Genomic DNA, 18,674 nt, shown 5'->3' with positions numbered 1-18,674 from the left:
CAAAAACTAATGATGTAATATATGGTGATTAACATAACAATAAAAAATTAAAAAATAAAAAATAAAAAAAATAATAATAAAAAAATGGGTAATGATATGGAATGACTGTCCGAAGATATAAAATCAAGTAAAATTAGCAGCAAAGAACGTGGGGACCCCACAGAGGCAGCTAGTATGCATATATCTATGAATCTTGAGCTTTAGGAGGGGAGCTCATGAGGAGACACAAAAAACCTTAATTAGTGACTGCCTCTAATAAGGGGACTGAGTTCCTAGGAGACAGGAATAAGGAAATTTAAACTTGATTTCTGCATGAGAAATATAGTGGTCTTTAAGACAGAAAGCACACATGCTGAGTCTATTCAGATGAGGTAGGAGGAGTCCTCACCAGAAAAATGCTTCAGGAGAAACATGAAACCGGGGTTTCCCTCAGGCAGTCATAACCTTGGCCCTAGAGAAAGAGCCCAACAGTTCTAAATCTGTACAGTGTAAGAATTGCTAAATCTTCAGTAAGTCACTCTCTATTTTACAGATACTCAAGAAAAAAAAAAATACAAATAGCTTGGACCCACGCCCATCCACACCAGTCAACTATCCAACCCATTGCTAGTTGGTAAAACCCACCACTATCCAGTAAGTTGAGAAATGAGGAAAATAAATCTACAAAAATTTAGAAGATATCATTGCACATTTAACAGAATAGCTAAAACAAAGAAGTAACAACACCAAATGCTAACAAGGATGTAGAGAAACTAAACCACTGATACATAGCTGATGAGACTGTAAAACTGTACAGCTATTCTGGAAAGAGTATAGCAGTGTCCTACAAACCTAAACATAAGACATGAGAATTGAACTCCAGGGCATTTATTCCAGAGAAATGAAACAGGTTCACACAAAAACCTGTCCACAAATATTCATAGCAGCTTTATTCATATTACTCAAAAACTGTAAATAACTGAGATGACCTTCAATTGATGAATGGTCAAACAAAATGAGGTTCATCCATGTCACAGAATTCTACTATGCAATGATGACACATGTAACTACTTGGAAAAATCTCAAGGAGATAATGCTGATTGAAAAAAGCCAAGGTAACATAATAGACATGAAGAACAGATTAAGGGCTGCCAGAGGATAAGGCAGAGGGGAGTGGAAAGGAGGAGAGTGTGGTATAAAAAGACTCCTTGTCTTGTACTCCAACTGTGGCAGTGGTAATAAAAATCCATACCTCTGATAAAATCGTATGGAAACACATGCATACATGCATGCACACACAGAGTTGAGAACACGTAAAACTAAGGAAATCTGACTGAGAGAGGGAATCTGTATCAAAGTCGATATCCTCATTGTGACAGTATACCACAGTTCTGCAAGTGGCTACCACTGAGGGAAAGAAAGTGAAGGCTATAAGGAATCTGTACTATTTCTTACAACTCCATGTGAACCCACAATTATCTCAAAATACATATTTTTTTAATTTTAGGAATTTGTTTGATTTAGTGAAAGGCAGATTCCAATTAATCTGTTAACACTTACGTCACCACAAAGGAAAAATCACAGAGAAAAATCAGTTGGGGTCTCATCCACTTCTGCATCTTAGAGAATTCAGTCTCATTCAACAAACACACAGGAGTGCTTACAGAGGCTTAGAATCTACCACCCCCATATGCAGAACCCCTCTCTGATCAATAATTACCACAAAGAACCACTCACTTTCCAGTCAAGAAGGAAAGAAAGGACCGTGCTGCTTGCTCTCACCACATGGGTAGGAATCCTCTGTCACTTGGTTTAATCTATCTTAAAACTACTATCAAATATAGGACATGTAATATGATTTCAACTAGATTTAAAAAGGAAAAAAAACATGAAATATGCTAAATTTAGCACTTATCTCCAAGTAGCAAGATAATAAGGTTTTTTGCCCCCCTGCTTCTTTCTGCCCCGGACATTCCATGCTTTATAGGGAATAAAAGTCAGTATTATATTCAAATAAAACCAACTCTTCTTGGGGCACCTGGGTGGCTCAGTCATTAAGCATCTGCCTTCGGCTCAGGTCATGATCCCAGGGTCCTGGGACCAAGCCCCGCATCGGGCTCCCTGCTCAGCGGGAAGCCTGTTTCTCCCTCTCCCACTACCCCTGCTTGTGTTCCCTCTCTCACTGCCTCTGTCAAATAAATAAATAAAATCTTAAAAAAAAAAAAAAAACTCTTCTTGCTACATAAAGTATGAGTTATATCTAGAAATCTTTTAGTCAAGTCTTCTGAGAATAAAACTGTGGTAGACAGCTACTAAAACTTTATACGAGCCTTAAGCATTCTAGTTAATGTTTCAGAAAATCTGCTGATATATACCAATACATTAAAAATGATATGCCTGAAAGAATCTCTCATAATAAAAGAAGAAGAAAATCACATTAGGAAGAAAAAATAAACATCTAAACTAGCTAGGCACTAGGCACTAAATATCATGATCTGACTATTCCCTATCCAGTAGCAAAATAAAACAAAATAAAAAGAACATAATATTCAGACCCCATTTTCAAAAATCTAGACATGCTGATCTACACCTTCACTGGCTTCCACAGCTACTGACAGAAAAGGGTTTTAAAATAATGGCACAGATTATGAAGCATAGTCTGTTAATCTGAGAAAATTAGCAAAGCCATTCTCCAGATTATATGAAACATACAAAAAGGGAAAGCAAGAACAAAATATCATAAGATGAAAAACGGGACTATATTGCAAGTTGTACTTAAACTTTCTAAAACAAAATAGCCTGCATTTTATATTTAGCTGGTATCAGGATTCATTCTTCATTATATTATTACCTTTTTTTGTCCACAGGAGGCAAAGACACACTGCTGCTTTTCCACTTAACTTTGACATTCTCCTGGAAAACAGTTCTATTCAAGGCAATGAAATATCGTTCCAAGATGACCAGCCTCTGCTTGAGTCTCAAGGCTGAAAGGGTAGTAGTGGCTGACTGGATGGCCAGAGCTTGCTGCTCTTTAACCAACACAGAAAGACATTCCTTCAATTCATTCACATCTAGAAAACAAGAGAGGAAAATACCCAAACTCTCAATATCTTGCCTATAGTTCGTTACAATGTTGATAAAATGGATAATAGCAATAATATGTAACACCTGAGTACTTAATATGTGCCAATAAATGGTTTTAAGCACCTTACACATATTGGGTAATTCTCACAGTCACCATCAAGAGGTAATATTGTACATGGATTTTAAGGAGCAGGAAACTGAGGCATACAGAATTTGCTCAAGGTGACCCAGAGGATTGCGGCACATGAGACAGACCACTCTTAGCCACCACGGTATGCTGCCTCTCTGAAACACTGTATTAAAGCTTTTAACACAAAATTATAAAGTCAACACCTTTCAGCAGCACATTTCCTACACACAGAAAAACTCTATCCATTATATTCATGTTATATAACCAAACTCAAAATAAAAATGTTTCAGTAAAATTGTCCAGCATACACGATTCATGAAAGGTAATACATTTACTGGAATATTTTGGAGGAAGATAAAATAATTACAGCTGACCCTTAAACAACACAGTCAAGCTACACAGGTCAACTTATACACACATTTTTTTTCAATAAATATATTAGAAAATTTTTTGGACATTTGCAACAATTTGAAAAAACTCACAAGCAAATCACAAAGCCTAGAAATATCAAAAAAAAATTAAAAGTTAGGTATGTCATGAATGCACAAAATATATGTAACTACTACTCTATCATTTACTACCATAAAACATACACAAACCTATTATAAAGTTAAAATTTATCAACACACACAAAAATACTTACAGCCCCTAAAGGGTTGAAAAAATATAAATAAACCTAAAGATGCAGTATTAAATCATAACAGCATAAAATTAACCACAGTACATACTTAATGTAATGTACTACTCTTAAAATTTCATAACCACTCCCGTTGCAATTGCAGTGAGCTCAAGTGTTGCAAGTATCCGCTTAAAACACCACTAGATGCTAACCATCTCCACATGAGCAGTTGTCTCCAGTAAATTGTGTACTGCAGTAAAAAGTGACCTCTAGTAGTTCTCATAACCTTGAATAACACCATGGGAGCCATACATAGTGCCACTAATGATGCCAGACATGTTCCCAAGAAGCAGAGAAAAGTCATGACATTACAAGAAAAGGTTGAATTGTTTGATAAATACCATAGATGGAGGTCTGCAGCTGTGGCTGCCTGCCATTTGAAGATAAATGAATCCAGTATAAGAACCAATGTTAAAAAAAGAAGAGGAAATTCATGAAGCTGACACAGCAGTCACACCAGCAGACACAAAAACACTGTACTTTCTGCAAAATACCTTTTTATATAGTATTGAAAATGCAGCTTTTATGCGGGTGCAGGATTGCTATGAGCAAGGAATACCTATAGAATTCTTAATCTCATGAAACAAACTGAGGGTTGCTGGAGTGGGGGGCGGTGGGAGGGATGGGGTGTCTGGGTGACAGACATTGGGGAAGGTATGTGTTATGGTGAGCGCTGTGAATTGTGCAAGACTGTTGAATCACAGATCTGTACCTCTGAAACAATACATTATATGTTAAAAAGAAAAAAAGAAGAAGAAGATAGCAGGAAGGGAAGAATGAAGGGGGGGGAGGAACCGGAGGGGGAGACAAACCATGAGAGACTATGGACTCTGAGAAACAAACTGAGGGTTCTAGAGGGGAGGGGGGTGAGAGGATGGGTCAGCCTGGTGATGGGCATTCAAGAGGGCACGTTCTGCGTGGAGCACTGGGTGTTATACGCAAATAATGAATCATGGAACACTACATCCAAAACTAATGATGTAATGTATGGTGATTAACATAACAATTAAAATTTTAAAATTTAAAAAAAAAAGAAAGGAATACCTATAGAGACTCTAATGTGATTTGAGAAAAAGCGAAGTCATCATATGATGACAACCTAAAGCAAAAGGAAGATGAAGATCAAAAGCTGGAGAATTTAATGCCAGTAAGTTGGTATGGTAATTTCAGAAAGAGATTTGGCTTAAAAAAAGTCAACAGGAAAAGCAGCTTCTGCCAATCAAGAGGAAGTAGACAAGATTCCAGATGCCATTCAGAAAGTCACTGAGGAAAAAGAATACATGCCTGCACAGGTTTTTAATGCAGATGAAAGTGTCCTATTCTGGGGGGAAAAAAATGCCACAAACAGCATTTATTACTAAGGAAGAGAAGTGAGCACTAGGACTTAAAGCAGTCAGGGATAGACAAACTGCACTGTTTTGTGCAAATGCAGTAGGTTTATGATCAGGACTGCCCTTATCTATAAAGCTGCTAATCCCTGAGCCTTGAGGGGCAAAGATAAACACCAACTGCCAGTTTTTTGGTTGTCCATCAAGGCCTGGATGAGAACCCTTTTTCTGGAAAAGAAAGGGAAATAGTAACAAGAAAATATATGAAAGTATAAATCTCACTGGAAAGAAATATAGAGTAAAGGTATGTGATTAATCACTTACAAAACTGGCATAAAGGTTAAAAAACAAGATTAGTAAAAATAACAACTACAATAACTAAAAAATACACAAGACAAAAAGGTATAAATTATGACATCAAAACATAAAGCATGGGGATGAGGGTAAATATTTACAGCTTTAGAATGCTTTCAAACTTATGTTGTTACCAACTTAAAATAGACTTATAAATATGTAAGCCTCATGCTAACCATAAAACAAAAACCTATAGCAGATACATAAAAGATAATGATAAAGAAATCTACGCATAACAATAAAAGAAAGCCATCAAACCACAAAGGAGGAAAGAGGAGAAAAAAGGAACTACAAATCAGCCAGAAAACAATTAACAAAATGGCAATAAGCACATACCTATCAATAATCAGAGTACATGTAAATACAGAAAATTCTCCAATTAAAAGACATGAAATAGCTGAATAGATTTTTTAAAAAAGTAATATCTATATGCTGCTACAAGTGATTCAACTTCAGACATAAGGACACAAACAGACTGAAAGTGAAGGGATGAAAAAAGATATTCCATGCAAATGACAACCAAAGCAAAGTGGGTGTGGCTATACTTGTAACAGACAAAACAGACTTAAAATAAAGACTGTATAAAAGCCAAAGAAGGGGCTCCTGGGTGGCTCAGTCGTTAAGCATCTGCCTCTGCCTCAGGTCATGAACCCAGGGTCCTGGGATCACATCGGGCTCCCTGCTCAGCGGGAAGCCTGCTTCTCCCTCTTCCACTCCCCCTGCTTGTGTTCCCTCTCTCTCTGTCTCTCTGTCAAATAAATAAAAAATCTTAACGAAAAAAAAAAAAGCCAAAGGAAAAAAAAGCATTACATAATGATAAAAAATGATAAAAAAAAATAGTCCACCCAACAGAAGATATAACATTTATAAATATTTATGCACCCAACATAGGAACAAATAAATATATAAAGCACATCTCAACAAACCTAAAGGGAGAAAAAAACATCAGTAGAGTAACAGCAGGGGACTTTATATTCTACTTTCATCAAATCAATAAGGAAATATCACCTTAAACTATGTATCAGACCAGATGGACTTAACAGATATATACAGCAACAGAATATACTTTCTTCTCATGTCAACATGGAAATTCTCCAGGATAGATCATATTTTAGAACACAGGGAAAGTCTTAATAAATTTAAGAAGACTGACATCACATCAAGCACCTTTTCCAACCAGAATGGTATGAAACTAGAAATCAATGACAAGAAAACTTGAAAAATCACAAATACTTTGGAAATTAAACATGCTACTTGGCAACCAATGGGTCAACCAAGAAATCAGAAAATACCTTGAGACAAATGAGAAGAAAAATACAGTATACCAAAACTTATGGGATACAGCAAAAGCAGTTCTAAAACATAAAGTCATTGTGATAAATGCCTATATCAAGAAACAAGATACATCTCAAATAATCTAACTTTACACCTCAAAGAACTACAAAAAGAACAAATGAAGGATAAAGTTAGTAGAAGGAAGGAAAAAAACAAAGATCACAGAATAACGAAATAGGTAATAAAAAGACAATAGAAAATATCAATGAAACCAAGAGCTGGTTCTTTGAAAAGATAAACAAAATTGACAAACAGGTAGCTAAAGTCACCAAGAAAAAAAAGAGAGAACTCAAAATCAGAAATGAGAGAAGAGATGTTACAACTGATACTACAGAAATACCAAAGATCATAAGAAACTACTATGAATAATTATACACCAACAAACTGCACAACCCAGAAGAAATGGACAAATTCCTAGAAACATACAACTTTCCAAGACTGAATGAGAAAGAAACAAAATATGAAAAGAAGATTTAATCAGTGATAAAAACCTCCCCACCTGTGCAGCTCAGTCAATTAAGCATCTGCCTTTGGCTCAGGTCATGATCCTGGGGTCCTGGGATCAAGTCCCACATCAGGCTCCCTGCTCAGCGGGGAGCCTGCTTCTCCCTCTTCCTGCTGCTCCCTGTTTGTGCTCTCTCTCTCTGTCAAATAAATAAATAAAATCTAAAAAAAAATCCAGAAACAGATGGCTTCACTGGTGAATTCTGCCAAAGACTCAAAGAAGAATTAATACCAACCCTTCTCAGACTCTTCCAAAGAACTGAGGAGGAGAGAACACTTCCTAATTCAATTTATGAGACCAGAATTACTGATATCAAAGCAAAATAAGGACACTGCAAGAAAAAAAATAGTTACAGGCCAATTTCCCTAATGAACATGCACACCAAAATCCTCAGCAAAATATTAGCAAACTAATTTTGTCAATACATTAAAAGGATGCTACACCATGATCAACTGGGATTTATTCCCAGGGATGCAAGGACAGTTCAATAACCCACAAATCAATCAACATAATATACATTAACAAAACGAAAAATAAAAATCATATGATAATTTCAATAGATGCAGAAAAAGCATCTGACAAAATCCAACATCCATTTAAGATAAAAGCTCTCAACAAAGCACGTATAGACAGAATGTACTTCAAAATAATAAAGGCCATATATGACAAGCCCACAACTAACAATGACTTAACATGAAAAGCTGGAAGCTTCCCTTCGAAAATTAGGAACAAGACAAGGATGCCCACTCTCACCACTTTTATTCAACATAGTATTAGAAATCCTAACCAGAACATTTAGGCAAGGAAAAAAAAGGTAGAAAGGAAAAATAAAACTGTCACTATTTGCAGATGACATGATATATAGAAAACCCCAAAGACCATAAAAAAAAAAAAAACCTGTTAGAGCTAATAAACAAATTTGGTAAAGTAGCAGAACACACATTAAGAAGGGCACTTGAAGTAATGAGCACTGGGTGTTAAATGCAACAGATGTACCACTAAACTCTACCTCTGAAACTAATAATACATTATATGTTAATTAATTGATTTTAAATTTAAAAAATAAAAATAAATTTTAAAAAAGCAAAATACAAAAATCAGTACACAAAAATCAGTACACAAAAATCTGATGCATTCCTATAAACTAATAATGAACTATCACAGAAATCAACAATCCCATTTATAACAGCGTCAAAAAGAATAAAATACCTAGGAATAAATTTAACAAAGGAGGTCAAAGACCTGTAAAAAGTATAAGACACTGATGGAAAAAATTGATGATGATGCAAATACATGGAAAGATAATCCCTGCTCATGGACTGAAAGAATTAATATTGTTAATATGTCCACACTACTCAAAGCAATCTACGGATTCAAAATTCCTATCAAAATTTCAGTGGCATTTTTCACAGAAATAGAATGATCCTAATATTTACATGGAACCACAAAAGACCAAAGAGCCAAAGCAATCTTAAGAAAAAAGAACAAAGCTAGAGGCATCACACTCCCTAATTTCAAACTATGTTACTATGTTGTGGTAATCAAAACAGTATGGCACTGGCATAAAAAGAGACACATAGCTCAATGGAACAGAATGGAGAGTCCAGAAATAAACCCACACACATATGATCAATTAATTTACAACAAAGGAGCCAAAATATACAGTGGGGGAAGGATAGTCTCTTTAATAAATCATATTGGGAAAACTGGACAGGCACATGCAAAAGAATGAAACTGGACAGCTATCTTACACCACACACAAAAATTAACTCAAATGGATTAAAAACTTGAACATAAGACCTGAAACCATAAAAATCCTAGAATTCGACATTGGTGGTAAGCTTCCTCACATAGATCTTGGCAATGATTTTTTTCAATCTGACAACAAAAGCAAAAATAAACAAGTGGGACTCAACAAACTAAAAAACTTCTGCATAGCAAAAGAAACCATCAATAAAACGAAAGGCAACCTACCAAATGGGAAAAAATATTTGCAAACGATATATCTGATAAGGGATAAGTGGCTAACATCCAAAATACGTTAAAAAAAATTCCTACAACTCAATAGCAAAAAAAAATCCAATTAAAAATGAGAAAATATATACAGTTTTCAAAAAAGACATACAGATGGACAACAGGTACATGAAAAGGTACTCAACAACATTTATTAAGTAAATACAAGTCAAAACAATAATTAGATATAACCTCACCTCTTTAGAATGGCTAGTATCAAAAAGACAAGAAATAACAAGTGCTGGTTAAGATGTAGAAAAAAGGGAACACTTGTGCACTGTTGAGAATTTAATTGGTATGGCCACTATGGAAAACAGTAAGAAAGTTTCTCAAATTTAAAATAGAATTACCATATGATTCAGAAATTCTACTTCTGGGTATTTATCTGAAGAAAACAAAAGCACTAATTTGAAAATATATATGCACCCCCATTTTCAGCATTATTTACAATAGCCAAGAAATAGAAACAACCTAAATGTCCACTGACGGATGGATGGGTAAAGAAAATATGGTATATATACACAATGTATTATCATTCAGACATAAAAAAAAAAGAAATTCTGCCATTTGTAACAACATAGATATGAACTTTGAGGGCATTATGCTAACTGTAATAAGTCAGACATAAAAAGATAAATACTATAGGGGTGCCTGGGTGGCTCAGTCACTTAACTCAGATGGTTAAGCATCTGACTTTGGCTCAGGTCATGATCTCAGGGTCCTGGGATCAAGTCCCGAGTTTGCTTGTCCCTTTGCCCCTTCCCCTGCTCATGCTGACTCTTTCTCAAATAAATAAATAAATAAAATCCTTTTTTAAAAAAGATAAATACTATATGATTTCACTTGTATGTGGAATCTAAAAAACAAAACAAAACCAACAAATAGAACCAAGTTCATGGATACAGAGAATAGAGTGGTGGTTGCCTGAAGCAAGGGGCGGGGTGGTTGAGGGAGTAGGCAAAATGGATGAGGGGATTAAAAGGTACAAATTTTCAGTTTTAACATAACTAAGTCATAGGGGTGTGATGTTCCAACATAGTGACTATAGTTAATAATACTATACTGCATATTTGAAAGTTGCTAGAAGAGTGGATCTTAAAGGTTCTCATCAGAAAATGAAATTTTCTTAACTATATATGGTGACTGATTGTAACTGGACTACTGTGGTGATCATTCTGATATATATATATATATATATATATATATGTCAAATCAATATATTGCACACCTGAAATTAAGATGTTATATATCTATTATACCTCATTTTAAAAAAGGAAAAATGAGCAATCACAGGTACCTGTGGGAATGTAACAAAAGATCTAACATTCTTCTCATTGAACTTTGGGTTGTTAAAGAAGGGGGTGGGCTTGAAAAAGTATCCTAAGAAGTTAAGGCTGAAATTTCCCAAATTCAGTAATATGTAAATCTACAAATCCAAGAAGGTGAGCAAATCCAAACAGGATGAACCGAAAAAAATCCACACGAAGACACAACATAATTAAACTAAAAACAAAGAAAGTATCTTAAAAGCAGCCAGAGAAAAACACTTTAACTATGGTAGAATAATAATTCATGTAACAGCAAATTTTTCATCAGACACCATGGAGGACAGCTGAAAGCAACAAAATATTTTTGAAGTGATGAAAGAAAGAATGATCAACCTAGAATCCTAAATCTAGCAAAAATGTCCTTTAGGAATTAAAGGAAAATCAAACATTCTCAAATGAAGGAAAACTAAGAAAATACGTCATCAGCAGACCTACACTAAAAGAATGGCTAAAGGAAGTTCTCTACACAGAACAGCAACAATAAAAGGAAAACTGTGGAGCTCAGGAAGGAAGAACACTGTAAATAACACAGGGGTAATACAATAGGCTTTTCTTCATCTCTTGACTTTTCTAAATTATGTCTGAAGCTTTAACCAAAAATTATAATATTGCTAAATGTAGTTATAAATACATGCAACAAAAATATGTAAGGCAATCATATAAGCAGAAAAGGATAAAGGGACATAGAGGGAAGTAAGGTTTCTATATGTCAACCAAACTGGTTAAGTGACACAACCAGGAAACTGCTTAGTTATATATATATAATATATTAGACAAATGACTAAAAAGGCTACACCAAAAAATACACTCAAAAACACTATAGATAAATCAAAATGGAATTCTAAAAAATGGTCAAGTAAACCACAGGGAGGCAGTATAAACAAAACAAAAATGAAAAAACAGCAAACAGAAAACAGAAAACAGCAGTCTTAAACTCTAATTTATCAATACTTACATGAAATTCAATGCAAAAAGTCTAAATATACCAATTAAAAGACAGACATTGGTAGAGTAGACTAAAAAATATGACCCAACTATATGCTATCTACGAAAAAGTGACTTCAAATAGGCAAATTAAAAGTAAATGCATAGAGGGGTGCCTGGGTGGCTCAGTCAGCTAAGCATCTGACTCTTGATCTCAGGGTCATGAGATCAAGGTCATGCCTTGTGTTGGGCTCCATGCTGGGTGTGGAGCATACTTAAAAATAAAAAAAGTAAATGGGCAGAAAAAAACCAAAAATCATGAAAACAGTAATCAAAAGAAAGCAAGAATGGGTATATTAATGTCAAATAAAGTAGATGTCAGAGTAAAGATAATTACCTGGAATACAGAGCAACATTAAAAAATAAGAAAATGGTCAATCCACCTGTAAGACATAACAATTCTAAATGTGCATGCACCAAACTGCAAAAGATGTGACCAAAAAAAACTATTTATATAGTCTTAAGAGTTGGAGACCTCAACATTTCTCTCAACAGCTGACAGAACAAGGAGACAGAAAGTCAGCAAGGATATAAAAGAACACAACAACACCATAACCAACAGGATCTAATCAATATTTAGAACACTCCAGCCAACAGCAGAATATGCAATCATTCACAACAAATATCAAAACAGATCATATCCTGGGCACAAACCAAACCTCAACAAATTTAAAAGAACTGAAATCACACAATGGAAAGAAACTAGAAATCAGTAACAGAAAAATACTGGGAAAATGGCCAAACTCTTGGGAACTAAACAACACACTCTTAAATAATCCATGGGTCAAAGAGGGAAGGAAATAAAAAATATACTGACCTGAATTAAAATACAAATAGAATACATCACAATGTGTGGGGAAAAAAGCTAAAGCAATCATGAGAGAAATGGATAGTACTAAACGGGTCATTTGAAAAGTGGAAAACTTTCAAATCAATAAATATAAGCTCCAATCTCAGCAACCTAGGAAAAAACTAGCAAAATAAACCAAAAAGCAGCAGAAAGATGGAAATAATTAAGAGCAGAAACAATGAGAATGAAAATGGAAAAAACAATAGAGAAAAATCAATAAGACAAAGAACTGGTTCTTTCAAAAGATCAATAAACTATCACACCTCTAAGCAGGACTGACAAAACACAAAAAGAGAGTAAACATCAATTACCAATATCAAGAAAGAAACAGGATCTACGTACAATTAGAAGCAACGAGGGAACAACTCTACACATATAAATTAGACAACTTAGACAAAATGGACTGATTTCTCAAAAAATACAAACTACCTCAACTCAGCAAATATGAAACAGATCACGTAAACTGCCATACAACTATTAAGAAAACTGAATTCATAACTTTAAGAATCCCAAAAAGGAAATCACAAGGTCCAGATTGCTTCACTGGAGAATGTTACCAAATATCAGGACAGAATTAACATAGATTCCAAACAATCTCTTCTGGAATATAGAAAAGGAAATACCTCACAATTCATTTTAAGAGACTAGTATTAGCAAAACCAAACAGAGAAAATACAAAAAAAAAAAAAATTACAGAATATTGTTCTCATGAATACAGGCACAAAATCCTTATCAAAATATTAGTAAATAGAATTAAGCAATAGTTAAAAAGAATTATACATCACCACCAAGTGGTATTTATTCCAGGATTGCAAAGCTGGTTTAACAGTCAAAAATCAGATCCTTCATATTAATAAACTAAATGGAAAAAAAAAAAATCACATGACAAATCAAGTGAAGCAGAAAAAGCATTTGACAAACCTGAACACTCATTCATGATAAAACCTCTCAGGAAACTGGAATAGATAGGAACTTCCTCACCATTATAAAAAGCATCTACAAAAACACATTAACATTATACTTAACAATGAAAAGACCAAATGTTTTCCCCCTAAGATCAGGAATAAAGTAAGGTTATCCTCACCACTCTTATAAAACATAGTAAAGAAGTTCTAGCCAGAACAATAAGGCAAAAAAATGTAATAGAAGGCACATAGATTGAAAAGGGAGAAATAAACTGATTGTCTGTGCAGAAAATCCAAAAAAATTTCCTAGTCAATTCAGCAAGGTTGCAGGACACAAGATAAACATATAGAAATAAATTGTATTTCTATATACTAGCAATGAACACATGGGTATTAAATTATCCAAAAGTTATTTAACAATTTTTTTAATTTAACAATTTATATGGAAAGGCAAAGGACCTAGAATTGCTAGAACAATACGAAAAAAGAAGAAAGTGTGAAGAAGAAACAGGCTATCTGATTTCAAGACTTACTCTTAGCTACGGTAATAAAGAGTGTGGTGTGGGCAGAGAGATACACACATGGATTAGTAGAACAGAAAAGACAAACAAGAAACAGACCACACAAGTATACCCAACTTGTTCTTGACAAAGGTGCAGAAGCAATTCAATGGTAGAAAGTTAGCCTTTTCAACAAATGGTGCTGGAGCAATTAGTTATTATAAGCAAAAAAAAAAAAAAAAGCTTGACCTAAACCTCACATTGCACACAGAATTTAACTCAAATGGAACAGGAACATATAGGTAAAACATAAAACTACAAAACTTTTAGGAAAAAACATAGGGGAAAATCTTCAGGCTTGTAGGCTAGACAAAGAGGAGGAGAAGAAACAGAGGAAGAGGAGGACGAAGAAGAAAAAGGGAGGAGGAAGAAGAAGCAAAATCCGCACTGAACTTTATCAAAATTTTAAAACTTTTGCTGCACTTAAGACACTGTTGAGAGGATAAAAAGATAAGCTATGAACTGAGAGAAATTATTTGCAAACCATATATAAGACAAAGGACTAGTATCTGGAATATATGCAGAACTCCAAAAACACAACAGTATAAAGAAAAAGAAAAATCTAACTAGAAAATGGGCAAAAGACATGAAGAGGTATTCCACTGAAAAGACAAAGATGGTAAACAGCCACAGGACACTCCAAATTAAAACCACAATGAGGTATCACCACACACCTAACACAATGGCTAAAATTTTTTAAAAAGTGACAACACCAAATGATGATGAGGACACAAAGAAACAGAATCACTCATGCGTTGCTGGTAGGGATAAAATGGTGTAGCCACTGTGGAAAAGTTTGCCAGGCCCTCAAAAAATTAAATAGAGAACTTCCACATGATCCAGCAATTCTATTCCTTGGTACATATACAAATAATTGAAAGCAGAACTTGGGTATATACACAAATTACTGAAAGCAGAACTTATGTATACTTACACTCATACCAGCACTATCCAAAATAGCTAAAAAGTGGAAGCAACATAAATGCCCATCCATGGATGAATGGATAAACAAAATGCAATATATACATATAATGGAATACTAGTCAGCCTTTAAAAAGAAGGAAATTCTGACACATAGTACAACATGGATGAGCCCTGAAGACATTATGCTAAATAACGAAATAAGCCAGACATAAAAGGACAAATACTATATGACTGCACTTACACCAGGTAACTAGACTAGTCAAAATCCTAAAAACAGAAAGTAAAATTGTAACAAGTCTCCAGGGGCTAAGAGTAGAGAAGAAAGAGGAGTTACTGTTTAATAAGTGTGGAGTTTCACTTTGGGAAGATGAAAAGGTTCTGCATATGGATGGTGGTGGTGATTACAAAACAATGTGAACATGTTTAATGTCCCTGAACTGTATACATAAAAATGCTTGAAACAGTAAACTGTATGTTATGTAGAGTTTACCATAATATGAAAAAATTTTAAGTTAAATTTTTAAGAATTCTATAACAACAACAAAAAAAACTCCATCTACGATATCTAGAAAAGAAGTGCCAGATCAAGCTTTCTAAAGTACTAGAATCTCAGTTCGTAATACCTGGTTGCTTGCCCCATACCCAGCTCTCTAGGATTGATTTGGCCCTACATGCAGGTGCAGGAGTCTCTTCTTCATCTTTTTTCTCTTTGTCATTCAGATCTTCTTTCTTTGTTCCACTTTGAGTATCAACACCATCATCTGGAAAATCAAAATTAAAAAAAATTCTATAAATTCCTTTTCAAAATGTAACATCCACTTGTCAGTCTCTTTGCAAAGTCCCTCCCAGAAATGGAAAGGTTAAGCTACAATATACATCATTAGTTGAATATTTGATGATTAAAAGAAAATTAATATGAATCATCACCACAAAAGATACAGTGCGATTTATGAAGTAATGAATGGTTTAGTGACCCTTTTAATAAAGAAATCAATGTATCATTCAAATTCTTCTTTGAAGCAGATCTCCTAAAGTATTTCATCAATTTCCTACTACATTTCACAACTAATAAATTGAGTCTTTGATACTACCTAGTTGAATTTCATGTGAACTGCTTTTATCCAGTGATCCCCAATTGCTGTGTCCAAAAGAAGGGAGGATGTGAAATGGTAGCATGATTCAAAAACCATTTTCACCTCTATATATTGCCCAACTCCACCAACTGAGAACCACTGCTACACAGGACCACTACCACGGACAAAATATAATTCAGGAGCTTTGGGACACACAAAAAAAGCTGAAAACCATGACTGTGGGCCACTGACAATTTAAACTTTCAGTCAAGAACAAATGTCATGGGGGCGGAGCAAGATGGCGGAGGAGAAGGAGACCTAGATTTCGTCTGGTCTCAGGAATTCAGCTGAATAGGGATCAAACCATTCTGAACACCTACAAACTCAACAGGAGATCAAAGAGGAGAGTAGCAACAACTATCTGAACAGAGAAGCGACCACTTACTGGAAGGTAGGACGTGCGGAGAAGTGAATCCGAGGCGATATGCGGGAGGATAGACGGCGGGGGGAGGGGCCCCCGTCGGCCGCTGCTGGCAAGTGCTAGAGCCACGGAGCACAAAATCGGACCTTTTAGAAGTTGGCTCCGCTGAGGGACGTCGCTGCAGTGGCTAAGCGGGGGTGGAACCCTCGCGGGACAGTGGGGTCTCAGGACCCTTGGGGTCACAGAAAGACCGGGGGAGCCTGAGTGTGCCAGAGCTCCCAGGTATCGAAGAGGGGAAGCCGGCTGCAGAGACGGAGCCAAGGCGCGGGCTCTGAGCTCGGGGTTGCCATAAACTGTGATCCGCGGCCGAGTCGGGCCACTGCTCCTGCAGCAGGGACCCAACAAGCGGCAAATCCAGGGAGACTCCCCTTCCTTCCCGGGGAGGAGCGGCACAGGAACGCACCGCAGGGATCTGCTGGGTTTGGAGACTCCACAGGAAATCGGGTGCCAGAGATACAAACGCTCGGTCACAGGCCGGGTGAGCACGGAGAGCGGCCGGAGACCAGGGACAAGGGAGTGACTGCTTTTCTCTGGGGGCGCACTGAGGAGCGGGGCCCCGAGTTCTCAGCTCCTCCAGGCGGAGATTGGGAGGCCACCATTTTTGCCCTGGTCCTCCAAGGCTGTACGGAGAGCTTGCAGGGAACAAAAGCTCCTGAGATCAAACCCGAGCAGCTTGCTTAGCCCGGACCGACAAGGGCGGGGCAATTCAGCCTCCGGCAAAGACATTTGGAAACCACAGCAACAGACCCCTCCCCCAGAAGATCAGCACGAACAGCCAGCAAGCCAAGACCAAGTTTAGCGACCAAGGAGAACGGGAGAACTCCAGCGCTAGGGGAATACTGCACATAGAATTCATGGCTTTTTTTTACCATGATTCCTTAGTTCATCAAAGTTAATTTTTGTTAACTGTTTTTTTTTTCTTTTTCTTTTTCCCTTTTTCAACCAACATCTTATCAATCCCTTTTTTTAAAAAAAAACAAAACATTTTTTATTTTTCATTTTTAGAGTCATATTTTATCCCTTCATAGTAGTTACCCTTATTTTAGGCATATATATATATGTTGTTCTCTCTTTAAACTTTTGAGATACAGTTTCTTCTAACAGATAAAAATATACCCTAAATCACTAGAGTATGGTTCTGTTCTAGTCTCCTGCCTGATCACATTCTCTCCCATTTTTCTTTTTTTTTTTTAAAATCTACTTTCTTTTGTCAAACAACTTCTTACCTTATCAAGTCTTTTTACAAAATCTTTTATAATTTTAATCTTTACAATCATCTTCTATCCCTTCATTATATCAACCCTTATTTTGTACATATATGTCTTACTTCCTTTAAAATTTTAGGAGGCACTTTTTTCTAACAGACCAAAATACACCCAAAATCTACTGTGTGGCACTGATCTATGCACTAGCCTGATCATATTTGATCACATTCTGCTTTTTTTGTATTGTTCTGTTTTTGTTTTTATCTTTTTTTCTTTTCGTTTTTTTTCTTTTTCTCTTTCTTTTTTCTTTCTTTCCCTTTCTTTTCCCCTGGTTTCAGGTCTTTTCTGATTTGTATACAGTATATTTGCTGGGGACGTTGTAAACCTGTTAGCATTTTGTTCTCTCATTCATCTATTCTCCTCTGGACAAAATGACAAGACGAAAAAAATCACCTCAGCAAAAAGAACAAGAGGTAGTACCGTCAGCCAGGGACCTACTCAATACGGACATTAGTATGATGTTGGACCTAGAGTTCAGAATCATGACTTTAAAAATACTAGCTGGGCTTGAAAAAAGCGTGGAAGTTATTAGAGAAACCCTTTCTGGAGAAATAAAAGAACTAAAATCTAACCAAATCGAAATCAAAAAGGCTATTGATGAGGTGCAATCAAAAATGGGGGCACTAACTGCTAGGATAAATGAGGCAGAAGAGAGAATCAGCGATATAGAAGACCAAATGATGGAAAATAAAGAGGCTGAGAAAAAGAGAGAGAAACAACTACAGGATCACGAGGGCAGAATTCGAGAGATAAGTGATACGATAAGATGAAACAACATTAGAATAATTGGGATCCCAGAAGAAGAAGAGAGAGAGGGGCAGAAGGTATATTGGAGCAAATTATAGCAGAGAACTTCCCTAATGTGAGGAAGGAAACAGGCATTAAAATCCAGGAGGC

General features: G+C 35.9%; 1 protein-coding gene across 6 annotated transcripts in view; it reads right to left on the bottom strand.

Moving 5' to 3' along the window:
• The window catches only part of HERC2 (HECT and RLD domain containing E3 ubiquitin protein ligase 2), a 264,269-nt gene that overhangs the window by 191,557 nt on the left and 54,038 nt on the right, over positions 1 to 18,674 (bottom strand). For all 6 annotated transcript variants that reach the window (XR_012376642.1, XM_073887396.1, XM_073887397.1 and 3 more), the window contains exons 4-5: positions 15,582 to 15,719; positions 2,831 to 3,050 (exon numbers count right to left, since the gene is read on the bottom strand). Coding sequence is in view for 5 of the 6 variants with exons in the window: in XM_073887396.1 (XP_073743497.1) it covers positions 2,831 to 3,050; positions 15,582 to 15,719 (358 nt within the window). In the remaining variant the exon portion in view is untranslated. The remainder of the gene's footprint in view (positions 1 to 2,830; positions 3,051 to 15,581; positions 15,720 to 18,674) is intronic.

The sequence above is a fragment of the Callorhinus ursinus genome, unplaced genomic scaffold, assembly GCF_003265705.2.
Source record: "Callorhinus ursinus isolate GAN/ISIS: 27379988/994484 unplaced genomic scaffold, GSC_fseal_2.0 scaffold78, whole genome shotgun sequence".
Classification (NCBI taxonomy): domain Eukaryota; kingdom Metazoa; phylum Chordata; class Mammalia; order Carnivora; family Otariidae; genus Callorhinus; species Callorhinus ursinus.
This window is presented reverse-complemented; position numbering and strand designations above follow the sequence as displayed.